Raw genomic sequence first — 27632 nt, forward strand, 5'->3', positions numbered from 1 at the left:
GCACTGCTCTCAGACTTACCTCCTGAATTAGAAGAAATGGATTTCAATCACACGTCCCCAGAGCCTGATGATACCTCATTCAGCTTGTCGTCTTTATCGGAGAAAAATGCCTCAGACAGTTTGTGATTATTTTTTTCAATTATTTTTAACTGACAAAAAGAAACCCTGTGTAACATGTAGGTTTCAAGAGAACAGCGTTTTGCTATCCACTGTTCTTCAGTCCAAAACAGAAAGCCCAAGGTGAAGTAGACCTGCCTGAAGGATGCCTGTAGTACGTAATGGCTGCAGTTTGCAGTGTCAAGAAATTTCAAGTGTTGTTTTTGCTAAACGAAAGAAGCGTGTGAGGAAATGCTTCACTTTTAGCAGTTTGGCCTTGATTAGGATAACTTCTGACTTTCCAGAATAACACTTGCTCTGTAGCAAAGTCCTTTTGAGCAGGGATCCAAGAATGGAAAACAAATATCCTACTATACAGACAGCTAATTTTTCAGAGTTGCTCACCAGTCCCAGTTTTATATTTTTCTCCATTTTTACTCAGGTAGGCGGACTAAAAATTGGGAATCCAAATAAAATAATGATTTTTTTTTTCGAGTTGTGCTTGAACCCTTTGAAAATCTGAAATTAAACTAAAGTGTTCTTCATTACATGACTTCAGATTATTGAATCTTCTATTTTCTGACCAAAATAGCTGAAAACACTTGGAAAGCCTAACTGAATAATTTGAATTATCATCAATAAATTATTAATGTACAGAAGCAGTCCATACGTGTTGTAACAAATTAGATTGTGGGAAACCTGAGAGCTGTGGAATGTGACTTTCTGATATTGCCACAATAGCAATGGGTTTAGATATGTTTACACTACTGCTTGGGGTTTATGAATGTACTTACAGATTTTCTTTGTCCAGGTCTGAATGGTAATGTTCATTGTTTTTAAGTATCGTTTACTTATTTTTCAACAAACTTTACTCCATTTTTCAAGAGAGTGTCTTAAATCCACAGCTGTCATTGTGTCCTGAAAGGCATTTAAGTATTTGGAACTGAGCATTGCAGATCTTCATGTGACCTGTTTTAGAAGTGTCCCTGTCTGATGAATTTTTTGGCAAGTGCCCTGTTACCGTTGCCATTTCTAAAATGTGAGCATGATTGCAGGCAGTGACTGAAATGAATTCTTCCTTTCCCAGCTGTCATCCACATTGAATCCCTTCACTCATCTGCAAGTGGATGTGCAGACACATTTAGATAAACTTAGCGGGGCATGTAGGTGCATGCTCCTATTATTAATGCTCTATAATTTCTAATCTGAATATTCCTCAGCAAGCATTTTTGAAACATACCTTACATCAAGTAATAATTTAGTCTGATGAATCCCTATTCATGCAGTACAGTAAGTAATCCCATTAATTTCAGTGGTAGGTCCTAGGTGTAGCTCAGAAAATTCAAGAGTGTTGGCTGGGTGGGAGTGGGGACAAAAACAGTTTTTTATTTAATACTGGGATTAACTCATCAGCTTCATTTTGTTTTCAGTCTGATCCTGGTCCTCCCTAATTACTTTGGCAGATTTTCTCTTCTTAGTATCTGTAGTGAGCTCTGTTTTTTTTCTTTTCTTTTGTTCTGTTTCCATGTTGTCCTTGGACATGGGGAGTTTGTACTGTTAAATGCCAGTTGCATAAAGGATAGTAGCAGTTTCAAAAGGTTTTTAGAGGAAAAAAAAAAAAAAAAAAAACAGAAAAGGTTTCACAGTTCTGATTACTATACAATTCAGTTAGTATTTGGTCCTCAAAAGACCTCTTGCCATCTATTATACAGAGTAACCCCAAAAAAGGATGCTGGGATGCAGTTGGGCCTGTACTTGAGTTGAGATAATAAAACTCAAAATAGTAGCCCATGAGGGAGAGAAGGCGCTCTGCGTAAGCAGTGTGTAAGGGGCACGTTGTTCACCCTCTCACTACCTGAGCTTGAAATATCCCATCCTGGCTGGCAGAAACATCCTCATATCCTTGCTCGAAGGAGGAACCATATTTTACATCCCTGCTGAAATGATCACCAATCTAAAATTAATTAAGGTTCGTGAGCAAAGACCACAATACTACCCTTCAAATGTGAGATAGAGCTCAACTGTGATTCTGCTCACTGTGGAAAAAATCTTTTACAAAGGGTTTTTTTATACTGAGTTAACAATGCTCTCTATTACTGTTCTCTTGAGATAGGAAATTTGTGCCACTGACAATAAAGCCTCTTGTTTCCTGTGAGCTTTGCTGAAATAATGAAAAAATAGTACTGAGATCTGCCACTATTTGGACCCTGTTTTCCTGCTGCTTTTGCTTAAATTCCCATGACAAAGGGCAGGAAACTCTTACTGAGAGTTCTCGATTTTGTGGTCAGTTAAGTTATCCACCTTTATACGAGAAAATTTTCCTTGCTAATAACTGGTATTTGCCCTGTCTTGCTTTTATTTGATGTGCCAAATAAATTGAAGGAATTAATTCTGAATGAACTACTGTCAGATTCCAGCAATTACACAAGCCCCTTTTCTCAAGGAAGTGGGAATCGTCTTTAGGATGTGCAGCTAAAGTACTAGCTGCAGTCACCACCCGTGTCATCCCTTTGGACAAGTTGTTCTTTGGTCCTTTTTTTCTGTAGGGTGACGAGACAAAACACAGTGAAGTAGTCACAAACATGTGGCAATGTACAGGCTGTTCCGGAGGAAGAGGTATGAATTATGTTCCTGTGTAACGAAATACTGGACAAGATCATACTGCACAGCTGTTCTGTGCTCCTTTTCCAATATCAGTATGTATTTCCTGTCATAGGTAAAACAAAAAGCTTACTGCTATATTACCCTTGCTGGTTATTTAAAATGTTGCAGCAACAATAGTTTTGCAGTTCAGTGGCTGAAAAGCAAGACGCTTGCTTTTGAGGCTAACACAGAGCTCAGCGGTCCTTCAGGGTTACAGAAAGCACATCCCGGAGTACTGCAGATCAGACTAGCGCCACGCATGCTTTATGGCTTTGTGATTTGGGTTTTTTTTTTGTTTGTTTGTGTCCCTAACAGACTCAATGTGCCCCTCAAATTCGCAGATTACGTCCAGATCCTGGTAACTTGTATCAGTTCAGCTGGACCTTAGAACAGGAGGATGGAATTTGGCAATTGTTGCCATCCGTATTCCTGTCCAGTTTTGTCTTAGCAGTTGTGCTGAGAAGCATCAGGTTCTGCTGTGGAGTCATCAGGTTATTCATTTCCATTCTGAGAGTTCTTCTGAGAGTTCTTCATCTCATTCTGAGATGGAAAATGATAGTGAGAGCTCTCTGGGCCCATGACATATTTAGGATTTTGGTTTGTGTTTATTTGCTCATAGGACGAGCACAAAGCACTCACTAAATGCTGGTTCAGCATTAGCACAGACTTCCCATGGCAGAGAAAGCTAATGTTGCGTTGTGTCGTGATGAAAGAAATAAGTCCCCCTTGCTGTTTCCCTGGTTTGGATCTGTAAGTTGAATCACTGCTGCAGCCGCAGTGCTGTGTGTTGATGTTTTCGTTGTCTTGCTGCTGAAGCTCTCATTTGTCCATGGAAGATGACTTGGCAGGCGTTGTTTATTCCTAATGCGTCTGTTGGAATCTGAATGGCCAATCTTTCTGAAGAAACCAAAGTGGGAAAAGGTAGTTCAGAACAGACTCTTGACAACAGAACCAGGGCGCTCTCCTTTCTTAAGGAGCAGTGCACTTCTTTGCTAGCAAGCTTACTTATTCTTAAGAAAGCTGCTTCCTGAAGCTATGCCTCTTTTCATTTCCCTGCAGATGTTGCTTCTGTCAAGTGTATAGGTCTAACAGGAGTAATAGTAAATATTCTAATAGGTTAATTTTGGCAGATTTAAAAGTAGGTGAACAGATGTACCATACAAGTGTCAATTTTCTTGAGTACTTGGTTCTTGAAGCAGCACTGCACTTTAATCTTTCCAAGTATGTCTTTTTCGCTAAGGCAATAAAAAGTCTGAAAATGACAAGCAGATCATGGGCTTTGCAGTCCTCTGAGTTTCTCATTTTCTAAATTTGGGAAGCAGTTTGTCAGGTCTATGAACCAAACGGGGACAGTAATATGTACAGTTGTGGTTATAGAGCTGAAATGATAGGACAAATCAACCATATCATGCACACCTTTATTGTGGAAATTACTGCTTAAAATTCATCAGCTATCCGATTCGGGGTCTCTATTGCACTACCGTATTAGTAACATTAAAAAGAAGATAATGCACAGCACTAACTTTTCCATAGGTACTATAGTCATAGCTGACTGTTGGTCTCAGGATACTGATAGAATAAGATTAGAAAATAATATGCATAAATGGAATAGCACACAGAATATCTGAAACATGAAGAATTAGTAATTTGTAATATTTCAACCAAAAGTGTAATTTACTACCTCCAGTCCTGCTGCCCAGATCCTTCAGGTCAGCCCGTGAATTCCAAGGCTGCTTTCCGTGTTGGAGGAGCTAGCAGCTGCCTAGCTCTCAACTTGCATTTCAGGACTCTGCCTTTTCTGCCCCAAAATAATCATAACACTTTAAGTTATCAGTTGTGAGGTGCCTGGCCAAAGTTAGAGGGTGGTAAGAAAGCTCCAGCTAGTTATCAGAGAAAACAGGAGCTGGTTTACAGCGTTTGATTTATCTGACCAATTAATATGTTAGTACATTGGCCAAATGTGGAAAGTTACGAGCAAAAAATAAATAAAAAAAGGTACTACAAAATGCTTTCTGCGGCAGAATAGGGTTTTTACTCTTGACTAAAGAGTATTTGTCTCTCTAAGATAGTGACTGACATTTTGGTCAGAAGACAACACAGAACAGAGGCAGAAATTTGGGCTCGTGGTGGTTGTTTGTTATTGTTTTTAGACAAATAAGCAATCCTCTTCAATAAATGATGCTTAAGAATGTTTCTGTAAGGAAAATGGTTTCAGGTCAGTGCTTGGGTTCTGGTGAACATTTTACTGTATGACAGAACTAAGTAAACCTTTTCAAACTCTGTATTGCATTTTACACACACTACCTCTGAAACATAACACCACCTTTAAAACCACACAGAAAATGTGAATTAAAAAAAAGTTTTTATAGGCAATAAATTATTTCCAACACACATTCTTCAATTTTGTGCTTGTTTTTTAGTTGTGTGATATGTCTTTTTTTTTTTTTTTTTTTTGTAATTTTAGTATATTTTATGTACTTGTCTTAAACAGTCTATGGACAGGGAAATAATAAAAATGTGATACTGGGGAAAAAAAGATTAGCATATGTTAACAGTAGTAAATATTTATATAAAAGTTCAAGGATGATACAGTAAATTTTTGTAGCTGTACAATTTTTGGTATAGCTGTTGTAAGAAATGGGTATTATACTTAGAAATGCTCTGGTACTAAATGATTGTCGTAATGTTTCTTAATACGTCATAGATTAATTTATCAGAGAGATCAGTCAAATAACACATCTCAGCAATGTAATGAGAAGGAATAAGATTTTACATTTTCTGAGATAAAGTATTTCGTAAGAATGTTCTCTTCTTTTAGTGCCAGCTATTATCTTTTTTTTTTTTCATAACAACAAGTGTAAAGGTCTTGTAGAAACTATTTTGATTTGCTTGTAAGCAAGTGTTAAGTTAAAATGAGTCAATAGCAAGCTAAGGCTTATATGTAAACGTAGATCATGTTTTGTAACAAAGTCCCTATAATTTTCCCCATCCCATCTATCTCTACAAAATACATGGGGGGAGGTGGACAGAACGAACAAGCCTCTTCAAGCTGTGGCTTTGGGGAGGGAATGAGACAAGGAGGCATTTCAGCTGAATGGCAGCAATGAAGGTCTTGGGGATTTTATTAAAATATATATATAAAAGAATAGAAAAATTTCAACACCTTGGATAATATGAACTTCTGCTTTATCTCTGATTTTGTGACGTACAGTTTATAAAGTCAGACTCCACTAAATCATGTTGGGGAAAATCTTGCTCTCTGATGGGAAGTAATTTCTATAATTTTTAGAATTACTGAGAGTGTATATGAATATAGGTGTGCATAATTATCATGTGCACAGATAGAATGAACATGATCGACCTATTAGCACCTACAAAGATACTTAAAATACTAATGTAATTCATCTAAAATATACTTGATTTGCTCTCATTTTTGTAAGTTTTACTATATTGATTACATAGTTCTGAAAAGTTAAAAAGGAGTAAAATACATCCATACAAATATTGATTAGAGTTCAGCTCTGCAAAACCGGTAACTTTAGGCTTGGAAATGCATTAAAATGCCCCTAATAATGGTATTTCTAAGTGCTCTTGGCATATAAACAAACTGCTGTATTTATGAAGAGGTAATGAATCTTCTGCTATGATAGGTTCTGTTTTACTTTCCCTAAAGGTATTAGTTTGACTTCTCAGAGTTTAAATGTTATCCTGTATCATGGATTTTTTCATCAGCTTACAAAGCTTAACATAACTGACCAGCTTAAAACTAGCATCATTTCCTTTTGGGCCGATCTGTCAAGCCTTGTAACCTGAGTGTATTAATGACTCTCTGTGAAAGATCAGTATTTATATTGCGTTTTTATTATTTGTATCAGTATGTGTAGCAAAGAAACTACTATAAATCCTAAACTGAAGTACCTCCACGATAGTCCAGGACGGATGATCTTGGCTTATTTGAGAGATGGATGCCTAGTGAAATATTCCATTCATTTATATATATTTTTTGTTCTGTATATATAAGGGTATTTATAATTCTGTATTAACAGAGTCATCATGAGAAATGCTTATTTCCTTCTTTAGAAGCCTGCTCAGCTATTTTTATATAAAATGTTGGTCTTTGCCTTATTTTTTTTATTTTTTATTTTTTTGTGTGTGAAAAGTTGTGCCATAGATATTTAAACTTATCCACAGCTGGTTTACAGAATTTGCTTTGACTTATTTTTATTATTTTTTTCCTAAAATTATTCTAAATTGTTTTATGTTTTATCCTCCAGGTGTGTGTCAAGATGCTTTTTTCCTTTTTTTTTTTTTTTTTTTTTTTTCGGTAAAGTTTTGGAAGGTATCTTCATATGCATGCTTTGATAGAACAAGCTTTTTCTCTGTAGCTTATTGTTTATAGTTTAGCAAAACCTTTCACTGAAAAAAAAAAAAAAGAAGTAATGCTTGTACAAATGTATCTAGGATGGCCCAAATGGTCAGAGCAAAGGGCTATTTAGCATTGGTAAATTTGTCTACTAGACTCAAGGATATTTTTCTACGTCTGTCAAGTTTGGGACTATGGAGAAATGAAATAAAGGTTAACTAACTCCTTTTCCTACACGAAGTTCTCAGTTTCTATATTTCCTATTGTCTTGTAAAAACTCACGTGTATAAAAGTGGATGCTGCGTTCGTGGAACCTCATTCCTTACTCAGTCCGGATGTCCGTGTGTAGGTCTGCGTTGCCCAGATGAAGAGGGATGGATGTGGTAGGGCCTGGAAAGGTACAGCCCTTCCCGTGGGTTAACGTTGGGTGGTGAACCATTCAGCTAACCGCTATCAGTTTATAGATTCACAGTCTTATTTGAGAGGGCTGCTGTTCAGAAGTGCTGCCAGGTGGCAGTGTGGCTGCGTGCACACGCGTGCATTGTGCTGGGTAGGCACACGCTCACCTCTCTGCGGCTGCAGGTGTGAGCCTGATCCCTGCTCATTTACAGAGGCTGTGTAAGTAAAATTCTCAGTCGTCTGACATCAACTGAGTTCATCCAAAACTGGCCTTTGCAAGGATAAAACTTCACATTGAAAATTGCAAATAAGCCCCTGTCAGTAGCACAGGGGGGCTAAGTCATGCTTTAGAAGGACTAACTTGTTCTGGTCTAGACATTCGGGAAAAAGTATTTCAGTCATTATTTCTCCTCTCTCCATGTCCCCACACACCCTCGGGCATCCACACAGCTCCAGTTCTTTCCCCCCCACAGAAAAGCTGTGGAGGTCACGAGCATCACAGCCTGGTGCTCCCGGTGGCAGCCGGAGTGCAGTTACGGGGCTACAAGGATGAGGAGCAGATTTAAAAAGTTTGAGAGAGAAAAGCAATAAATGAAGATGAAGCAAATATGTCAGACAAAAGCTTTAGTAACAAATTTGCAGGTGACTGAAATTGAATGTTTGGGGGGAAGAAAAGAGGCGATGGCTGTGGCTGCATTGCCACCTGGTGGCGAAAAACCAGTAATTGGGGAAAAATGCCTTGAGCTGTCCTCACTTTATTTTTCACGAGTAACTCTTAAAAATGTAAATGAAAAATAAATGCAGTATTAAAGTGAGGAATCAAGCATTTGAAAATCGGGAGACCGAGACCAGGCTGAATGTGCAGCCTTAGCTCTGCCCCTGTTTGTCCGTGGCCGTTCTGCTCAGCACCGCGTGCGTGTAGCTGAATTGAGCAAAGGGTTTGGTGTGGAGATCTGGAGCCTTCGGGATACTTTCAGATTTGGCTGTTTCTAATTTTTCATAGGCACCTGCTGAAGTTCAGCCTGTGCGTTAACCTAACCAAGTCAGTCCTGCTTCAACATTTTGAAATCCAGTGCAGTACAGAAGTAGTAACTAAATAGGACATTCAGGATAATATCTAAAGTCTCGATACCAGTATTTTTCCTGAGCACATTAAGAACAAACGTGTGTGTGTATCAGGTAAACCAAATTTCCTGGCTCTGTCCCAGCCTGAAGGAAACTCTTCCCAGAAAGCAAGCATCCAGGGACTTGCAATGTGATGCTGAGCCTTCCAGCTATTGTGTAGGCTTCCCCGTCAGAACAGTTGTGTTTCTGCAACAAACGCCTGTAAAAGAAATGCTATCAGAAAGAAGATAAAATATTGGCTGCAGTCATCTGAGGAGTGCTGAGGAGTTGTGTGTGTAAGGTACAGGTACTGTTCAAGAAAAAGGTCTGGAAAACTTCCACAAAAGCCGGCATCCAGCAGAGGGATGGTTTTTCACCAGGAAAGAGGCAGGCGTAGGGTGCCCGGGGAGCTGCTCTGGAAGGAGGTGATGCCTGGAAAACCAAAATACTCACGTGGGTGTGGGCAGTGCTGGGTTTGCTCTTTCTGATGTGGCCGAGCAGAGCGTACAAGGATTTCTACACAATTGTTTGTTCTTCTTGTACAGCAGCTTCAGCCACGTCCAAAATATTCCCCAGCAACTCTTCCCTGGCCTTGCATACAGGCAGCACATAAGAGAAAAAAAATAATCAGAAAGTGTTTTCTGGTTGTTTACTTGCTGTTGTTTGTTTCATTTTAGTGAGGAAGAGGCAAGGAAGAAAGGGAGGCTGTTATTCCTGCCAAAGAGAACTGAAAATATCCTGACCTTACCTGTGATTTTATCTGAATTTTTAGATTTTTTTTTTTCCTTTGCACTGAAAATCTGGAATAATTTTAAACTGCATTTTTTTCTTCTAAAAGAGAAAATCTTATTTTATTTTATTTTTGAAAGTGAAGTTTTCCCTAGTCCCTATCTTTCTGCAGCTGTTTTCTCTGTTTTATGTGAAATTTCAGTTAAAGGTCTGTTCCTGGTCTCTTTCTTCAGCAGGGTTTTGGGTCCAGCTGGCCTCACAGAGCAGGGATGGGGGAGAGGGGAGGATCCTGTACTGGCACTTGCTTGAACCAGCCCCGTCGCTTGGCCTGGGAGGCCTTGGAAACAAAAATGCACTGTTAGCATTCGGGCAGGAGGCCAGCTGTGGCATCTGCCTCTTCCTGAAGGGAAGCAGGGTTTCAGGGCGAGTGGTGCTGTGTGTAAACCCCATCCCAGCGCACAGCATCACTCCCAGGATTTCATCTGTGGGATCCATGTGAATCCAGCAGCAGGTGATCCTCCTGCCCAGGCTGCTGCCTCCTTGCTTCTCCTCTGGTGCTTAAATAATTCCCCAGCAGATCGCCCAGACGTGCCACACAGCACGCAGTGAGCAGAGGCGCTCCCCTATCCCCCTTTTGCTATTCCCTATTTCACAGGGGATGAAAAGAGACTGAGCAAAGTGGGAAATCATGAAAGACTTAAGAAAAAGCTGGCGGAGGTGGAGATCAAGAACAAAACCATATGGAGGCACTTAAAACGGAATTAAAAACCCCAACCAGCAATACCCCCCTGGTCAAAGACAACCTGAGCCTGCAGCACGAGAGCAGCAAACAGCACCAGGAGGGCACGTCCCGAATGGCCACGGCACCCGCGAGCAGCTTCTCACCGCAGAGACCGCCAGGGAATTTGCCTGTATTTAAATGTTCTCTTAATACTTTTGTTCTTTAATATTTGCAAAACCATTGCAGGCAAAATCCCTCCGATGCTGGGCCTTCTTTCCAATAATAGTAAGTAAGTGGCTCACTGTGATCTCAACTATAAACAGATTTTATGAATTCTGCCAGAAATTTAATATTGAATTATTTCTTTATGCCCACATGTCTTTCCTGCTTTTCTTAATTCTGCCAAATATTTAGCTCAGCAATCTCTTCTCTCAGCAACCCACACTCCCCTAGCTACATAAGCCCATTTTTGGACCATTATTTAAGATTTCAGCATTTTCACAGAGCTGGCCAAAGCAGCGAAAGTGATCTGAGAGGAACAAAACGAACGCACTTGGTCAGCTCTTATCTGTGGATCATGGTATTCACTGCTCACATGAAATTTGGACGAGCAAGCAGCAGGGTTTGAACATAAATTTAAGCAGTCTGTGTGCGCTGTTAACCTGCCCCGTGCCCTGGCAAGCCCCCTCCCTTCTTTCTCCCCTCCCCGGGTGCACGGACCCCTGGCACAGGGACCTGGTTTGTAACCCCTCGGGGAAGTGGAGCCCTGCGATTTCCACTGCTTGCTCTTCCCAAAGCAAGCACTGACCAGTTTATTTGCAATAACCAGCTCAATGTGCTCCTTTACACTAAATTCTGAGAACCTGGGAATCAGAATAAGAGCTGGTGACCATCACTGTGCACAGGGCAAGCCCCTTTGGAGCATGTCTTTTGCCTCCTTGCTGAGCTGAGAGCCACAAGAAATGGATGGGTGCGCTCCTGCGTCACACCTCACACGTCACAGCCACACCAGAAATATCCAAATGTCATTTCTGGCTGCCATCAGTGGGCCATGAGCTCACTCATGCCTGCTATGGTCTGTTTCCTCATAGGGAAACAGGATGAACACGCCACTTAATTTTCAGAGTGTTTATTTGTGTAAATGGCATATGTAGGGAAAAAAAAAAAAAAAAAAAAGGAAGAAAAAAATAAAAAGGAAATGTTGCTCACTCTTTTTGTTTGTTTTTGTTTGATTGCTCAACTATCAAACACAGACAGTGATTGAAAATGGAATGAAAGAATCCGAATCTGTGCAGGCATGAAGAGTTAAAGCCACCTTTGTAGGCTGTGTACGTGGTTTGCTCCCGCCGTGAGGCCCTTACACCTTCCTGCTGGAGAAGCCACCGAGGACGACACCCAAAAACCTGCTGCAGCTGCTGGCTCCGTGCCTGCATCCCCCGTGGCTGGTGCTCTGGGTGCAGCACCAGGGGAACGGGGGCACCAGGGGCTGCCAGAGCCCCGCAGCCCCCGGGACGGGGCCGGCGGCAGCACCGGCTGCTCGCTTCTCCCACGCCGAGGCGATGTGTTGATTCACTCTGTAATTGATTTGGGCAGCTCGAAGCAATTGGTTTCCAAGATACCACATCCTTCAGATATTTAAAAAATCATAACTCTGGCAGTATATTATATTTAAATGTCGATGTATAATGTGTGTGTGTGTATATATATACACAGACTCATAGGTCTCTGTGTGAATTGAAGCTGGATACAGGGGAAGGGAAGCGTGTGTAGCTGCTGCTTCTCATCCAAGGAGGCTGCTGGAGGTTCGGTGGGTGGCACCTCTGTGAGTCACGGCTCCGTCAACATCTCAGCACAGCCTTCGAGTTGCTGCTTTATCTCCCGCACTCTGGTTCTTGGGTAGAGCTCAAATTAACATCCTGACCACATGCAGTTATGAAAGATTAATTTCAGATTTTTCTTAAAAATACAGGGGCAGTGACCAGCTCGGCAAGATCCGTATTATTTGCTGTTTCTGGGGGAAACGTTGTGGTCCCTCGTTGTCTTCCCCACCTGTCACTGCCTGGCCACCACAGCTCTCCTAGGGGCTGCTAGCAGTGATGGGATGGCCTCCCACCTCCGTAAATGTGGTGCCAAAAACAGTTTAGATGTGGTAGCTGTTGGTCTTGGGGATGCAATTACTCCTCAAGCTGGCTCTGCTGATGCAGGAGCAAGGTTCAGTTTGGAGGAAGGGAGATTTCCTGTCCTCCTGGCTTTGTGATTCTCATACCTTTGTGATTCTCAAGGGCATCAAGCTGCCCTTGTTGAAATCCTGAGGTCTGGCATGAGCAAAGCTTAGGCAATGCAGTTTTCCTCCCTTGTTCTGAGGCAAAGACAAGTTGTAAAGTGTATTAAGAATGGAGATAAAACAAAGGCTTGTGACCATCGTCATTTAGGTTTGAATTTAAAGCCTGGTTCCAAGATCACTCAAATTCTCATCATATCTGTCTCTTGGGTGTAAGTACCTGCAGGAGACCACACAGGGACCATAAGCAAACAGCCAAACCAGCTGGGAACTGCGGGTAACAAAACCAGATTTAACCAATGGACATCAGTGTAAATGCATAATGAGAAAGAGAAGCCTTTAAAAAAAAGAACAACTACATGAGACGTGCAAATGCAGTCTAAGAAAGGGTTTGCGTACATGAATGGACTTGTGGAAGGAAGAGCAGCTTACTGACAGCAAAGATGGAGCACCACGAAGGAGGTGAAGCCTTTGCTTTGTGTTCATGGTAAATGGAGAAAGGCTGCAGATGTACCAGACGGCAGTACACATGTACAGACCTCGGAGGAGAAAGAAAGAGTGGCAGGAACTTGGAACCAAACATCAGGAGCCTCCTTGCTGGGGTTTGGTCAGAGCTGACCTTGGGCATTGCTGCTGTTCCCTCTCCCATCTGCCTTTCTGGGGTGGCACCAAAGGGCTACGGCAGCGGGGCAAGGGAAGAAACTGGGGGAGATGTGCAAAAGGAATCAGGGGGCATCATCTTCACTGCTGCCTTCAAAAGAGGCAGCAGTCAGCATTTAACAGCTAAGAGGCAAAACCATTACCTGATGCCTGTCCCTTACCAGCACTTCTTGTTGAGATGGAGCAAGAAAAACTATTGAGTAACACCAAAATGCTCCAATGCACTGCTGAAAACATGGACAAGTCAGTTCTGATGCTGAAGTGAAATTCACACTGTAAAATAGAAATATGGCTGGAGAAGCCACCCGAACATAAGCGTGTCACCCAGGACTGCACAAATTCAGCCTGGCACACACCAGGAAGGTGCAGCATCCTCGGTACAAGTCCTGGTGCTGTTTGTGTCCATGCTGCTTTGATGACGTGGCCTGTAGGTGTATCAGTGGGACATAATAACAGTTGATTTGGGGCTCAATAAGGGGAAAAAAAATAAAACCTTTTAGAACTGTATTACATGTAAAAATAAAATGTGTGCACAAAGTAATAATTTGTATTAAAAGCAATACAGTAATTAAAAGAAGAAATTAGATCAGTTAATAAAACTCCTGACCAGGAGGAGTTTTACAGGCTGTTTGTACACTTACATGGTGCTGATGTTGGGTTGCATATTGTTTTCCATATCCTAACAATTTCAAAATGATGAGTGTTTTTTCTAAAAGTACGTCTTAGTTTAAGGAAAGATCTTGAACTGATTCACCTCATGCTGGGAAATAAACAGGGTTGTACCAACTGCCTCTGTCCAAGATCTGAACTGATAACTTTAATTTACACCTCTTTGGTGACTCCTTCAAGGTATTAGTCATTCAAATATAATCAGAGCTTGTAAATGTGTGTTTAAATTTATAGTAAAAGGCAGAATTTTAGCTTCTGAGGGGCTCTTGCAAGAACCAGCTGGGAGCTGTGGAGCAGTGTTGTGTGGTGCTGGTCGGGAGTGATGCTGACTGCAGCAGAGGAACAGCCTGGCTGAAGCAGCCCTTGCCCAGATGCTGTTTCTGAGAGCTTTCTGGATACACCACCCCAGGATTATAATAACCCACGTGTCAGACTGGAGCTCTCGAGGTCCCTGAAGACTTTGAATCTCTCAGGAAATCTGGAGGGCCATGCAAAAAGGTTTTAGCAGCTCTCTGTGAAATCGATGCCAGCTGAAAGATGGACAGTCTGGAGGCAAAACAGCTGACTCGGTAGCACTCAATGTGCTTAATAATTTTCAGTACACTCGATAAGAAATTAAAACAAAAATTGAGAGGGATTGCAGGCTACGGAGACAAAGCAGAAGAAAGATGATTTACATAGAGAGTGGGATGGAGAAAAAAACACAGAAGAGCTTGGGACTGCATTAGGGCCAATCAACATGCTTGCCGTTTGGGGGGTTAAGGCCCTCAGTAAAAGCTCAAAATATGATTTCCTGCTCAAAAACAAAACAGAAACCCCCACACTCACCCACACACAGAGCAAGAAGCTGCAATGTTCTCCAAATTAACCCTTCCCAAAGTGAGAAGGATTTGATAGCGAAATGATGCCTCTCAAACCTCTCCACTGAGGTGGTGAACACGGCGGGCTGCTCAGGCAGGATTTGGGCCAGTGTCCCTCATGTCACTGATGGGAAAAGGAGAGAGGTGGAGGTGTCCAAGCCATGGAGAAGCTGATGCCATGGAGAAGCCCTTGTTCCTCGCAAATATTTAAACGATTCTGAAGTGAAATGCATTGGCAGCAGTTTTGGCAGGTGCTGTTCAGACTGAACCACCAACCTGTGCGAGTGAATCACCCTCTTTGGAGGCAGTGTTTGGTAAAATGCTGGTTCAGCAGCCAAGGCGTTTTGCAGGTGATCTCTCTTTTTTCCAGCTGTATAGAGTATAATGAGATGTAGGTGTCGCTTTGACATGTCAATAGCATTAAAACAAGCATTCCCAGAGTCTCAGAACAACTTTGGAAAAAGCCAGGAGTGCTGGATTAATGTTCAACAAACAGTCGAACAATCAAGGAAGGACAATTTTCATTTCCCCTGGGCTTTCTGCGTCGATCTGTGGGTTATGCAGCTCTGTCAGCGTGACTCGAGGGGAGTCGGAAGGAAATTCTGAGCACTCAGCGTGATGCTTTATGAAAGAAAAGTCTTTTATGAGAAAAACTTTACGGCAAAATATTCTCCTCTACAGAGAGAGAATCCAGCACGTTTGTCCCACTGAAATCCTAACTTTGTAATGCCTCTGCAGGTGCCTTGTGCCAGTTCTGCGCTCAGCTAAGCATACGCCTTGCTTGAAAAATGCCATTTCTCAGTGTTAAATGCGCACACGGGTTTATCTGTAGCTGGTAAAACAGACACAATAATCTCAGAGTGAAAATATGTACCATCCCGTGAGCTAAGTAAGCAATATTAATAGCTGGACGTAAAATGTCTGTAATACCATGAGACACTTTATAACTGTCTTATAAAAGCACATTAAGCAGTGAGAACTTTGTCATAACAGAAGAAATATGTTACTTCTGTTGCTGCAAGCTTAATAATTATGCTTAATCACCCATTGTTTGGTAATTCAAAATTTAGAAGGGTGTTTTGATTTAATTTTTAAGAGTTCTCAGAGTTCATGTGCTGTAGAAAAGAATCGCTGGGAGGCAGTTACAGTACTCCACAGACCCTAATTTACCATTAAACCCCAAGTTTCAGAATCGCTGCTCCAGCCACATCCTTCCTAAAGCCCTTCCTGCTGAGCTCAGCGACTTCAGCTTTCACTTAACGGGGCCGATTTCATTCCCTGAGTTGATTTGAACTTCAGCCCTTTGTCATCTACCTCTGTTTGTGTGCATTTATACATACATAAATTTTTTAAATTAATATTTCAATCTGGATATTTAAAGCATTTTAATTCTGACTATCTCTTTCAATGGTTCCTATAATTACAAGGTACATCATTCATTGCAGATTTAAATATGCTTCCTTCCCACACAAACCCAGCATTCTTTCTTTCTTTTCTTCTTTTTTTTTTCTTTATATTACAGTTAACACATTTTAAAAGTGAGTCTTTTTTTTTTTTTTTTTTTTTTTTAAGTTTTTGGATTAAGAAATCAGTTCCTCCTCTTTCTAAGAGTCCTGCTCCATTGCCTTCGCTGCCCTTCAAAAGCTGGTGCTAGGTTGTGCTGGTCACAGGAAAAAATACCAGCAGCTCTTCTTTTATTAGATAAATGTTGATGTTCAGAATTACAAGTTTAAAAGCCCAGCATTTAATAAAAATACAATTTTATTTCCCCAGATATAAGATACACTCGTGCTTCTAAACTCTAGGGTTTTAAGCATCCATCCGTTTATGAGATGGTGTCAGGATCGGCCGAGCTACCCATGTAGATCAAAAGAGGAGAAGGTGCAAAACCAGCCCCAGAGCACTTCCCTGGGGTGCAGCAGAGACTTAAACCGGGGGTTTTATTGTTGCAAGAAAGTAATGTAATCACATATTGCTTGCACTGCTAGAAGAGGAGCAAGCCTGTTTATGAAGTTACTGAAATTTAAAGAGAAATAACGTTGCCAGATCATTGCTACAGAATTTAATTTTGACACAGCCTTTGCCTTTTCCCCTTTCCCTTTAAGACTGTCTGGGTAACAGCAGTGCTTCGGCAGCAAGGCTCTACATCCAGCTCCTTTCTGCTGTTTTTTTTTTAGCCTTGTCATATCAGCTACAGGGCTTAATTCTAATTTGCTTGTTCTCATTGAAGCACCACTAGCTGGTGAAATGCTGTGAACTTAAGGCAGGCCGGAGCTGATCTTTTGTAGCTTCATTAGGATTTTCTGGGTACCTCCTCCTCGCATTATTCTTCCTGTTAATAGAAAGTTATTTATTGTTTACTCTGTAGTGACCTGCTGATGTTCTGCTTTGTTGGGTAATAGCCATTCTTTAAAAGTCTGACCTCATTCTATTAGATGCTTCCTTTGTTAAGTGCTCCCATTTCTCACTGAAGCCAATACACAAGGCTTACTAAAAAAAAAAAAAAAAAAAAAAAAGAAAAAAAAAAAAAGGAAACAGTCCTCCCATTAAAGCCAACGAGAATCTGTCTCTCAGATGGTTTGGACTGTATTTTTTCCTTATCGTTAAGAAGTCTGTTTGTCTGTCATTTTTTACTGCTTTCATCTGTTCTGCCATGGCTGCTGATCGATGCCTGTGACAGCTCATCATTAAAAGGAGAAGCAGCTCTTTCCGTGTCAAAGTCAACTTGCTGAAAACTCTCTGTAATCTCTTGTCCTCATAGATTTATGGCAAATGAGAAAATATTACAAAGAACTGGAAACAGTCACAAGTAATGTTCTTTTTTAACTTGGCATTCAGCTGCCCTATGACCGCTGTCTTTTATTAAAGCAGTAGAAGAAACAAGATAATGAAATGAACGGTGAAGCCTTTTGTGGCATTTCCCTGTATGAAATATACTGTTTAAAAATAAATTACAATTGTGATAGCTGCTTCAGATTCGTCCTGGGAAAGCTCAATGTGACTGGGATAAATAGTTCTGACTTTGCTGATGGTGTCCTGTTATCAGATAGCATTGGCAGGACCGAACAGTTAACTCTTGCAGAACAACACGGTACATCAGAGAGACGAGGAAAGAGCAGGGAGGAGTTACGGTACACAGAAATTCTGTATTTAATACGTGGATGTAACGTCAGTTTAGAGTAATGTGAGTTACAGGCACGCTTCAGAGACAACCTTGCATCTTCCCTTAGTCTTTTAAACAAACCATGTGTGACTACAAAGGGTTCTCAGCCTGTTACCCAGGCCAGGATAGTTTCAAGCAAGTTCTTTCTCTTCACTTACCTGCTTATCTGCATATAATACTGTTATTTGTCGAATTGTTTCTATTCTTGTGTGTTTGGTATGTGAAAATGCAGCGAAGCCATTATGCAGGAAAAGAAAAGGAAAGTAGTTGAGATGATTATTCTGTTATCAGTCATGACTAAGATGAAGAGAGATATACTAGCAAGACATTGTTCCTAAAATAGCTATCTTGCAAACAAGAAATGTCAGTCAAATGAGGTTTAAATTAAATTCCTGATAGCAATTACTTAGAGAATGATCATGTTCCCATTGAAATTATTATGAAAATTTGCACCATTTTTAATGGAAAAAGAATTTGGGCTTCAGATACTGGTTCTGAAACATATTTCAGAATGGCCTCAGCTTTTTCCGTATGTTTATATCCTGCTAAACCCAAAGTTATCCTTCTGCATAATAGCTACTTGGCTGAACTGTGGCTTTAAGAAAGACTCTGCACTGGATTGTATGAAAATGAATTAAATTGAGAAATCGGTACTTGAATGAAGTATTGAATGGCCACAAACAAGTGACCTCACTGGGAGGAAAAGTGATGAAGTGAAGAAATGTGATGTGTGTTCCAAATAAAGAACTGATGAGTCAAGTCATGCCCTAATTGGAACAGAAGCAAAGTCAAGATGGCTTGGAAATAACCTTGATAACAGCAGAGAAAAAATAGCTATCAGTCCGAGTTATGTTGACCCACAGAAACTCAGAGAATATCAGTGGGTTGGGAAGGCATGGTGATTTCTCTTTCGCCAGGAGCGGGGATTCTGAAAGTCCTGCTGTTACAGCAATTATCTGAAGGCATCAACTAATATGGCAGAAGTGGTATTCAGCGACCTACTCTGTATCCCAGTAATACATCTATTACTCATGCAGTCAAGTCCTTTTGTTCCACAATAAGGAGAAAACATTTTCTAAATATAATATGTTAAATCAGTATCTTTATGCTGCAAGACACAAACAGCTACTGCTGAATGATTGCTGACAGATACTAAGTCCCTATTTAATCTTGCAGGTTGAGACATTCTTCTAAGCATGGCTCAGTAGGAAGTTAATTATAATCTTCCAAAATGGGAAGATTTTTCACCTGAGATGATTAGGATACTAGTTTGAGGCATGATATGTGGGCTCCTAGCTAAAGTTAGGGACTGGCAACAGCTTTGGCTCTGTATCATTTCAAAAGTAACACCCCTGCTGTCACAAAAACTTCCCTGGAGACTGAGATCATGATGATTTTAGATGCAATCAATTCCTTAAGTATTCATCATTGTTGATACATTTGCATGTTGGAACATCATGATGGTTTGTTCTGTGCTCTGAGGCAAAATTCACAGCAAATTCTAGCCAGATTTCTCTGATTTCATTTCAGTTTCAAGGATTAAACAGGTTTGAAGAAAAATAATGAAGTAAGTTTTGGAAAATGCAAATGAGATTTGTATGTGAGATTCAGTTTCAAAAAAAAAAAAAAATCAGTTGCTTATGGTAAATTTGCTATTTCTTGGTGTGTTCAGACTGCGGTGGTAACTGATTGTAGTATTTAAATTCTTTTTTGACCTGTGTTTGGCTCAGCTCAGCTGAGATGTTTATATGCAAAATATAGTTGCTTTGTTTTTCTTCTGTAGCTTTTGGAAACAGAACTAGACTACCAAAGAAATTCTCGTTTGATGAGCACTTATAACCAGATTTGATAAAGCTGGGCCTTTGGGTTTTCCACTGCAAACTTTAGGTGGAGGCTGGGGTATTTCTGTGGTTCACTGCTGTGGTTTTCCAAGCTCAGATTCCAAAACTGTACACAAAGCCTCAGTCTCCATCTCTGCAATGGTCCTTGTGGATGCAAAACAAACTCCCTCCTTACCAGATTGCTGCTTGTCCACCCAGTTCTCGTGGTAAGCCTGTAATTTGCTTTGAGTCACCTGTCATTCCCCAAAGGACTTCGATAGCTAATGACTGCTCATTACTTACCTTTCCTTTTGTAATTCATGCACGCTATTGGTAGCTATTTAATATTCACTTCCACATTGCTAGTGAAAATATGTAAAGAGAAACTAGAATTTCTCCACCCTTCATTCACAACTGACTTAACAGCCCAGGAATCTCAGCCTGGGAAACAGAGAAGAGGATGACAGCATGGTGCAGGTGGGAAATACACCACACACACACAATCACAACTGATGTGGAAAGGCTGCTTAATCCCTATTACAAAGTGCAGCTGGGGAACACTGGATAAAACTAAGGGGTAGGCTAAAAGTGAGCCTCTGAAATAAGGTATAGTTGTGGAACTTGTGAGATATTATCTCTGCTAAAAATTTAGAGATTCAAGAGTGTTTGGGTAGATTCATGGAAGAAATATCCATCAAGACTATTCAGTACAAGACACCACCCAGGGCTCAGGAAACCTGAATGGCTGGAGGCTGAAAATAAATTCTGGAAAAGTATGGTTATGTACTGCTTACCCTGTTCGTATTTTCTGTCTGGCATCTGCTTTCTTGGCCAGAGACAGGACGCTGGGTCTTTAACTTCACTGTAAGCAGGCTTTGGTTTGATAGCATACAACTTCTGAGATGTGTAAGTTGGCTGGTCTGGAGCATTCATGCAGTTCTGCAAAAATATTATGTTGTAGGATATTTGAATTCAAAATGCATTTTGAAATGAAGAACAAGTACAAAGTTTTAAGTGGAAAAAAAATAAAAATAATGAGATAAGCATAAAAATATCTAGCAGGAGCTTCACTCACTGTGCCTATATAGTTTTTACTCCCTTTTCTTGATGCAACGTGATCAGCAGAGATTAAATTCATTGTGTGTTCTGCTTGTCTGAGATCTTTCTTTAGCTCATTTCGGATGAAAGTGGCAAAACTTGTTGCTAAATTTGTCCTCTGGGGCTAGCTGGCTACTATTCTGTAATAGCCTGAGAAAAGCGTGATGCTTTGATGGTGAGAGTGAAATAGCAAGTATCAAGGATCTTTATCAAGGCATTGAACTATGAGCGTCATCTCTTAAATTGGTCTGCTTTTTTATCCGTAAACAAGCTTTTTAAAAACTTGCTACAAAAGTACAAAAGATGTAGATGGAAAAATATAATCATAATGCTGAAGAAGGAATTCAGTAAGGGCCTCTTCACTTGTCCTTCATATAATCATAAATGAATACAAAAATGTTTCTTGCTGTTTCTTCACGTAATTGACTTCTCTTGCCTTAGTAGGATGGGGCATACTACATAATGAACTGTTTAACAACACAAAACTGTTTATAATATATTTTATACCACAGTTCTCTAAATACATACATGAGTTTGCCTTTATTCACATTTTTTAAATATCAGTATAATCAGGATGGGATACAGACTCTCACATCGCTATTTCGTGTTAAGACTAACTCAGTATCGATTGAAGATTTTCTTAGGATACTCTTCCATAACTTAACCATTTCTATTTAGTTGGATTATTATTTTTATATTAGTTTCTAGAATTGCAAAAATCTTGCTGTAATATTTGCTTTATTAAGACCAGATCGATTTATACTGCGTATAAAGTATCTGCACAGCTTACTAGCTACAGCTGTGACCCTGGACTGAGAATGAAAACACTGCACTGTCTTACATCAGTGTGAGAGCCCACCCTCCCGACCGCCTGACCCTTGTGTACATCAGTTTCTGCTCTGGAACAGTTCTGGTGTAGACACAAGCACATAACCAAACATTTTCTGTGCATCAGGACAGTTCTTTTTCCTTTTTGAATGAGAACGAGTCATGCTAATAGAAGCATGCTTTGTACCCACGTAAATTCAGCCACACAATAGGAAAGAGTTGTACTGCTCAGACAGTGCAAGTGTTGTTGAATTGTATCGTACAAAAGATTAAAGGTGAAATAATTCAGAATTTGAATAAAGTTGCCCTAAGAAATTAACTGTATCCTCCCCTAGACCACCTCCACAATCGATACTAGAGCTCACATCCTGCCTTGAACGGAATCTACAGAAACTAAATTTGCATTTGTTCCCTTTCAGGGGCTTTACCATTGTAGTATATTCAAAATAAATCTTTAGTCTTGACTTGAGCAGTTTGCTCAAACTTTTATTTTTATATAGTTTCCTTCCCAAGATCTTGCTGAATGAGATACTCTTCACGTAATCCTATATCCATGCTGCTTTTTTTTCTGCTTTGCTTTCCAGGGTGGAGCTGCGCTGTACCTGCCGTGGTTAGCATGGTTCGGATTCCAGTATCAGTAACTGGCGGGAGGAGGAGAACAGAAGAAACTGGCCTGATCATAGTATTCTTCCTTTTCCTTTGTCGGAAAACTCACTGGATGAATGAGTGCAAAGGTTGTGGGATACTTCTGAAATAATCCTGTTTAGGGACAAGGTTGACACAGATTGACAGAAAACTTAGGAGGGAGTGCAGCTCTATAATATGCTTCTCTGAGAAGGCATATTCCTAGTACTGCTAGGAATCATCCACAGAAAATTTGCAGAGATATTTTTATCTCATAAATAATCTGTTCTTCATATTCTCAAGTGTATGACTGATACTTTCAGAGAAACTGAATGAGCAAGCTACGCATGGATGCTGTGAGTTGGCCACAGTTGTGAAGTCTACAAAAAGGACAACTGAATGATTAGAGCTCATGTTACTGACACTGAACAGGCTGAATTTGGGCTGCAGATCCTGTTTATTATTATAATTCCTTTCCTAGTAGAGTAGGTAAAAGAGTATTCTCAGCAACTTTGCCTTGTCATAGAATTAATTTTAAAATCAATAAATATTTAGAAACTGGTTACTTTGAAACCTTCATCTAATAAATGTACCTGGCAGAGGGAAAAAAGGTTATAATGTCATGCTGATCATACAACAACATGCTGTGGAACATAATGAGCAGAACTTGCTGAACAAATTAAGCTTCTGGAATGCAAGAAATATTCAGCTGAGAACTGCACACCAAATGAGATCTGATATCCTCACCTGAAAATTGCACACCAAAGGAGATCTGATATCCATACAGTCATGGACACGGGTGAGATGAGATACTCTGAAAAACAGGTATAAAAAACATTTATATATATATATATATATATAATTGAAATATTCGTTTGAAACCCAAGACATAAGACCTTGGTCTTCCTATCTTATTGACTTTCTATGATATTTTTGATGTTTTCTTTCTCTATAAAAGCCAATTTCTGTTTGGATCTTGTCAAGTTTTGAATTTCAGTGACATATTGCTGCCTTTTTAAATGAATATCTTTTGTTTCTTTGGTTGTGAAACCTAGAGCAAAAGAAACTCTGAAATTACTTTTCTGAATCAGTCATTATTATATCTACCTGTATCACAATTTCACTCTTGTAATCTTTGACAAGAAACGAGTAACAATGCCAACTTCTTCAATCATTGCTTTACTCTGAACTTCTCATATATTATAGTGTTAGGACTTTGGGGATGCAGGGCCATCATTTGTATCCTTGTAGTGTTTGAGACACTGAAGAAAAGCCTCTGTAGCATTAAAAAAAACTCAGATGCAGAGAGGCATCTGCAACACAAGTTTTAAACACCGGTTCTTGCTGAGCACTCAAGCACTTTCAAAAAGTCACTTCTCAGTTGATTTCCTTTGTATGTAAATTAAGATCTGCTCCATGGCACTGCTCAAGTACATGAATATTTAATCTCAAAGAAAAATAAATAAATAAATAAAAAGCTTTGCCCCTTTGGCTGCTTGTGGACACACACCAGTAACACCAAGGAGCAGAGGCACTGGGGTAGGTGGCAGTGTGTGAACCAGAGGCTCACGAAGCTGGAGCTTTTCACCTGCTCTGCCGCTGCGTGATTACTCTAAGAGGTCCGGGTACACATTATCCTATTACAACAAAAACAATGTTTACAAGTGACCTGTCCTGAATAGTTCTATATTTGGAATGTAAATTCTCTCTCAATATTACGAAGTGGTAACTCTGGTCCTGCATTTTCTCGTATACTTTTTATTTTCTGTAGGAGAACATTCCTGGTACACAGTCCCCGTTTCAGTCCAAAGCATTTGTCTTCCACGGTTGAGTTACAGACCTTTAAAAATAGGTTTGCAATGGAAATGCTGACATGCCAGCTGGCTCTTGCTGCAATGACACATCCACAACAGGCAACTCTTCAGCAGGCTGGGTGGCAGGGGACTGTACCGGTGAGCGCTGTGGAACAGGTTGCCCAAATTTAACCAAGGATGGCAGCAGCCAGGCATCTTCTACCTGTTTGTCCAACGATTGACTTCTGAGTTAAAAAAACAGCATTCTGGACTACGGAGCGTACCATTTTGCTCCCTCAAATCATACTAATTTCATCAAAATTATTTGGCAATTTAGAACAGTTTGAGACTTCCTTTTCCAGCTTTATCTAAGGGGCAGGGCTCACCGAGAGATCGTGCGGCACTTAAATAAATACTCGGTGTCAGTGAGGCAGTTTTCTGTCCTTAAAATTACGTGTTTTCGGTAGTACCGTCGAATGTTTTCCAGCTCCCAGCATCAAACAGTGCTGGGAAAACATTATTTTCTCACCCCTGGCCTTGTATTTCCCCCCTCAGGTTCGGAAATGCCGCGGCGTTTCTCTCCAAGCCCGTGCCTGGAAACAAAGGCGGCCGCCCACTCGCGGGTCGGTAACCAGGGAGAGGCGGCGCGGCTCCCCCGGGCCCGGCTCGTCCTGCTGCTCGGCTCCCCGCTTCGCAGCCGCCTCCCCTTCGTATCCTGCCACCCCCGAGTTGCAAAAAAAAAAAAAAAAAGTAAAAAATAGACGCAGGGAAAAACTTTTCTCCCTCAGTCTCCTCACCGGGTAGCAGAGCCCCAGGAGGCTCCGCCGGCGTTCGTGAGGGGAGCTCACGGCGCCCCGGGTCGCGCGGGCGGGCTGAGGGGACGGCGGCTCCCTCAGCCGGGGGCAGCCTCACTGAGGTGACGGCACCTTTGTGCTTATTGATTTATTGATTTATTTATTGATGTATTCATTTATTTTTAAACGCCCTCCTGCTCTCCGAGGCCTTCGCTCCTTCTCCCCCATCCTCACACAGACCCCTCAGGTGCTGCCCGCCCCCACCACGAGGCGGGACGGCGGCTCCCTCAGCCGGGGGGCAGCCTCGCTGCGTTGAGGCGACGGCAGCTTTGCGCTTATTTATTTATTAACTGATTGATTATCCCTTAAACACCCTCCTGCCGCTCTCCCAGGACTTCACCCTTCCTCCCCCAGCCTCACACAGTCCCCAATGCGCTACCCACGGCGCCCTGCAGAGGGGCACCCCCCCTCCCCGGTCACCTCCCCTCCCTCCCCTCCCCGTGCAGGGATTCTCCGTCCCGCCCTGACGTCACCCCCGTGCGGCGCAGGCCCTGCCCCCGTCGGCCGCCATGTTGGGGGGTGTGCGCGGGGGAGCGCAGCGCGGAGCCGCCCCCGCCGGCCGGCAGCAGCCGCAGCCGTGAGCCCGAGCCCGAGCCCCGCCGCGCTGCGCTGCGTGGGCGGCGGCAGGGGGCTCCGCCGCCTCCCGGCCCCCGCGGAATGCGCAGCGGCACCGCCACCACCATTACCACCACTACCACCAGCAGCAGCCCCAGCAGCAGCCGGTGGCGGCTCCCCCGGTAGGGAGCAGAGCGGCGGCGCGGAGCCGGGCCATGGTGCCGTTCGCTCCGCTGGAGGACGCGGAGGAGCCGGAGCCCCGCCACAAAATGGAGCTGTACGTGAGCGGCGGCGAGGTCAGTGCGGGGCGGGGCGGCGCCGCGGGGGCTCCCCCGGTACAAGGGCACCTGCCCGCCGGCCACGGGAGCCGCCTGCCCACGGGGGTGCCTCCCGGGGAGCCCCCTCCTCGCTCCCCGGTCCCCTCGGGTAGGGCAGGGCAGGCGGCCGCGCCCCCCCGCGCCGGGGCAGAGCCCGGCCCCGCGGCTTCCTCCGGCGCCCGCGGCCGACGCCACTTCCTCGCGGCCCCGGCGGCGGGGGCGAAGCTGGGGGGGGGGGGGGGGGATGCGGGCACGGCTCGCAGCTTGGGGGGGGGGGGGGGGGGGGGGGGGTTGGGGCTGCGTGGTCCCGGGGTGAAAATGCGGCCCCCGAGCTCCTGAGCCGCCCCGGCAAAGTTGCTGCAAGTTGTGCGAAATCGCCTCCGTGCCGCCGGGAGCTCGGGCAGGCAGCGGGCACCGGGAGCCGGTTCCTCGCTGCACACCCCGGGGGGCACCGGGGGGAAGGCTCCGGGGCACCGCTCGGTGCCTGCCTCTGCCCCCAAGGCGGTGCCGAGCAGGCGGCTGCTGGTGCTGGGGTGCCGGGTTATAGCTCCGCAGGAGCACCGAAACTTTTCCCCGGCTGAATCGCAAGCCGGTGCCGGTAGGTGTGACAAAAGGGGAGGCTGCACCTCGGTGCGTTTAGACGCGCAGGAGATGTTATCGAAATAAAGCTGCTGGGAACTGGTCGGACTCGCTTGCTGGGATGCGGTGGGGTTTGCTTATCGGGAGCGGAGAAGGCTGCAGCAGATTCGTCTCCGTGTACAAAGTGCACCCGGTTGGCCTACCTGCACGTTTGGGGATGGATGAAATAATCGCCAGCGAAGGATCTTGGTGAAGTTTACTTCTCTGATAACGTCGATACGTACACGTAAAGGAAACATACAGTAGTTCAAAATAGGAATAAATCCATGGGATTTCAAACTCTGTATTTATTTTTATTCTCTGCTGCTGTGTCTACAGAGTTCCACATCCAAGCCCTGTAATTACTGGACATGCATTTCTACACCGTGCCTGCTACACTTTAAGTATCTTAATGGTCTAATACTTAACGCAGTTCATGTACCTTAATAATAGAGAAATCCTAATTACGTTAGTGAAGCTAAAGGTAAGGATTAAAAAGTCAGCAGAAGTATTAAAGCCTATTTGTTGCTATTATGGTTTGTAAAAATAGCACGCTGTACTTAAGGTATGAAGCTTACTGAATGTCTGAGAATGTTCTTGACACCACTGAGCTATTCTTGAAGAGTATTGCGATATGGTAGGGTTTAAAACACACACAGTTAAAGTGTTGCAGTTGAAATGTAAAACTTTGTGGTTGCTGCACAGCTCACGGTATTTTTTGGCTGGGCAAACACCCCTCTGCAAATGGCTTGTGCTACTTTCAGCGTGTTGTGTTCATGCTGCTCCTGTGTATGGTCTCTGCCATAAATACTGTATTGACAGCAGGATTGGCAGGAGGACCTGTGATAGCTTCAGCACCGCAAAGCTCAGACAGGTGGTTCTGCTGACTGTGGTGACGTCCGAGTTATCTTCAACGCCTCCGTGGGTGTTTGTGAAGAGCCGGGAGCTTGGCAATGCATTCCTGTAGGAGCCTGGCTTCGCAGTCCTGCTCACCCAGCCAAGGTGGTGTGGAGCAATGGATGGATGTCCAGAACAGCCCCATTAGCAACAGTTGCTCTTCAAATTGTGCTTTCCTCAAGCCCCTACAGGAACTGCTTACCTAACAGTGTCTGCATAAACCTGTTTCAGTTGTGCTCTGATTAAAATGAGACATCACATTTGTTATGTCCTTGTTACGTTTGGCTAGCAGCCTTTAAAACTTCATTTATACCAAAAACAGTTCCTTCAGGTTGCCCGTGAAGTTCCCAAATTGCATTAGCAAATACTATTGTCGTAACCCTTCATCTAAGTGGAGTTGGGAGAGATGTAGTATTCATTGGAAATTTTACATTCAGTTGGTTTAGGGGATCTAAGGGAGGTGGTTTAGTTTAGATTCTTCACTTAACATTTATAGAACAAATTATTGCTTATAATACTTAATGTAACCCCGTGTTTATG

At 42.5% G+C, this 27632-nt stretch overlaps 2 protein-coding genes and 1 long non-coding RNA gene across 17 annotated transcripts in view; 2 read left to right on the plus strand and 1 right to left on the minus strand.

Moving 5' to 3' along the window:
- HDX (highly divergent homeobox) overlaps nt 1–7338 on the plus strand; it is a 49770-nt gene extending 42432 nt beyond the window's left edge. For all 6 annotated transcript variants that reach the window (XR_011811622.1, XR_011811621.1, XM_021266825.4 and 3 more), the window contains one exon: nt 1–7338. Coding sequence is in view for 4 of the 6 variants with exons in the window: in XM_021266825.4 (XP_021122500.1) it covers nt 1–126 (126 nt within the window). In the remaining 2 variants the exon portion in view is untranslated.
- LOC119717803 (uncharacterized) lies at nt 3500–26493 on the minus strand. Of its 9 annotated transcripts, none has more exons than XR_011811628.1 (5): nt 23899–24374; nt 22806–22872; nt 20303–20447; nt 7385–9196; nt 3500–3636 (listed from the first exon to the last, which is right to left on the minus strand). It is a non-coding gene; the product is annotated as an uncharacterized lncRNA (long non-coding RNA). The 9 variants fall into 9 exon arrangements; XR_011811624.1 differs by lacking the exons at nt 3500–3636; nt 7385–9196 and adding exons at nt 15365–16857; nt 26360–26493 and having other exon boundaries at nt 23899–24074; XR_011811629.1 differs by lacking the exons at nt 3500–3636; nt 7385–9196 and adding exons at nt 15365–16857; nt 24649–25123 and having other exon boundaries at nt 23899–24017.
- The window catches only part of RPS6KA6 (ribosomal protein S6 kinase A6), a 41916-nt gene continuing 39344 nt past the window's right edge, over nt 25061–27632 (plus strand). Inside the window, exon 1 of one of the 2 annotated variants that reach the window (XM_027465063.3) lies at nt 25061–25537. In XM_027465063.3, the coding sequence (XP_027320864.3) occupies nt 25076–25537 (462 nt within the window). In that variant the 5' untranslated portion in view covers nt 25061–25075. Of the gene's footprint in view, nt 25557–27632 lie in introns of both variants that reach the window. The other variant, XM_027465064.3, reaches the window with a different exon arrangement.

Source organism: Anas platyrhynchos, chromosome 10, assembly GCF_047663525.1.
Source record: "Anas platyrhynchos isolate ZD024472 breed Pekin duck chromosome 10, IASCAAS_PekinDuck_T2T, whole genome shotgun sequence".
NCBI classification, from domain to species: Eukaryota; Metazoa; Chordata; class Aves; order Anseriformes; family Anatidae; genus Anas; species Anas platyrhynchos.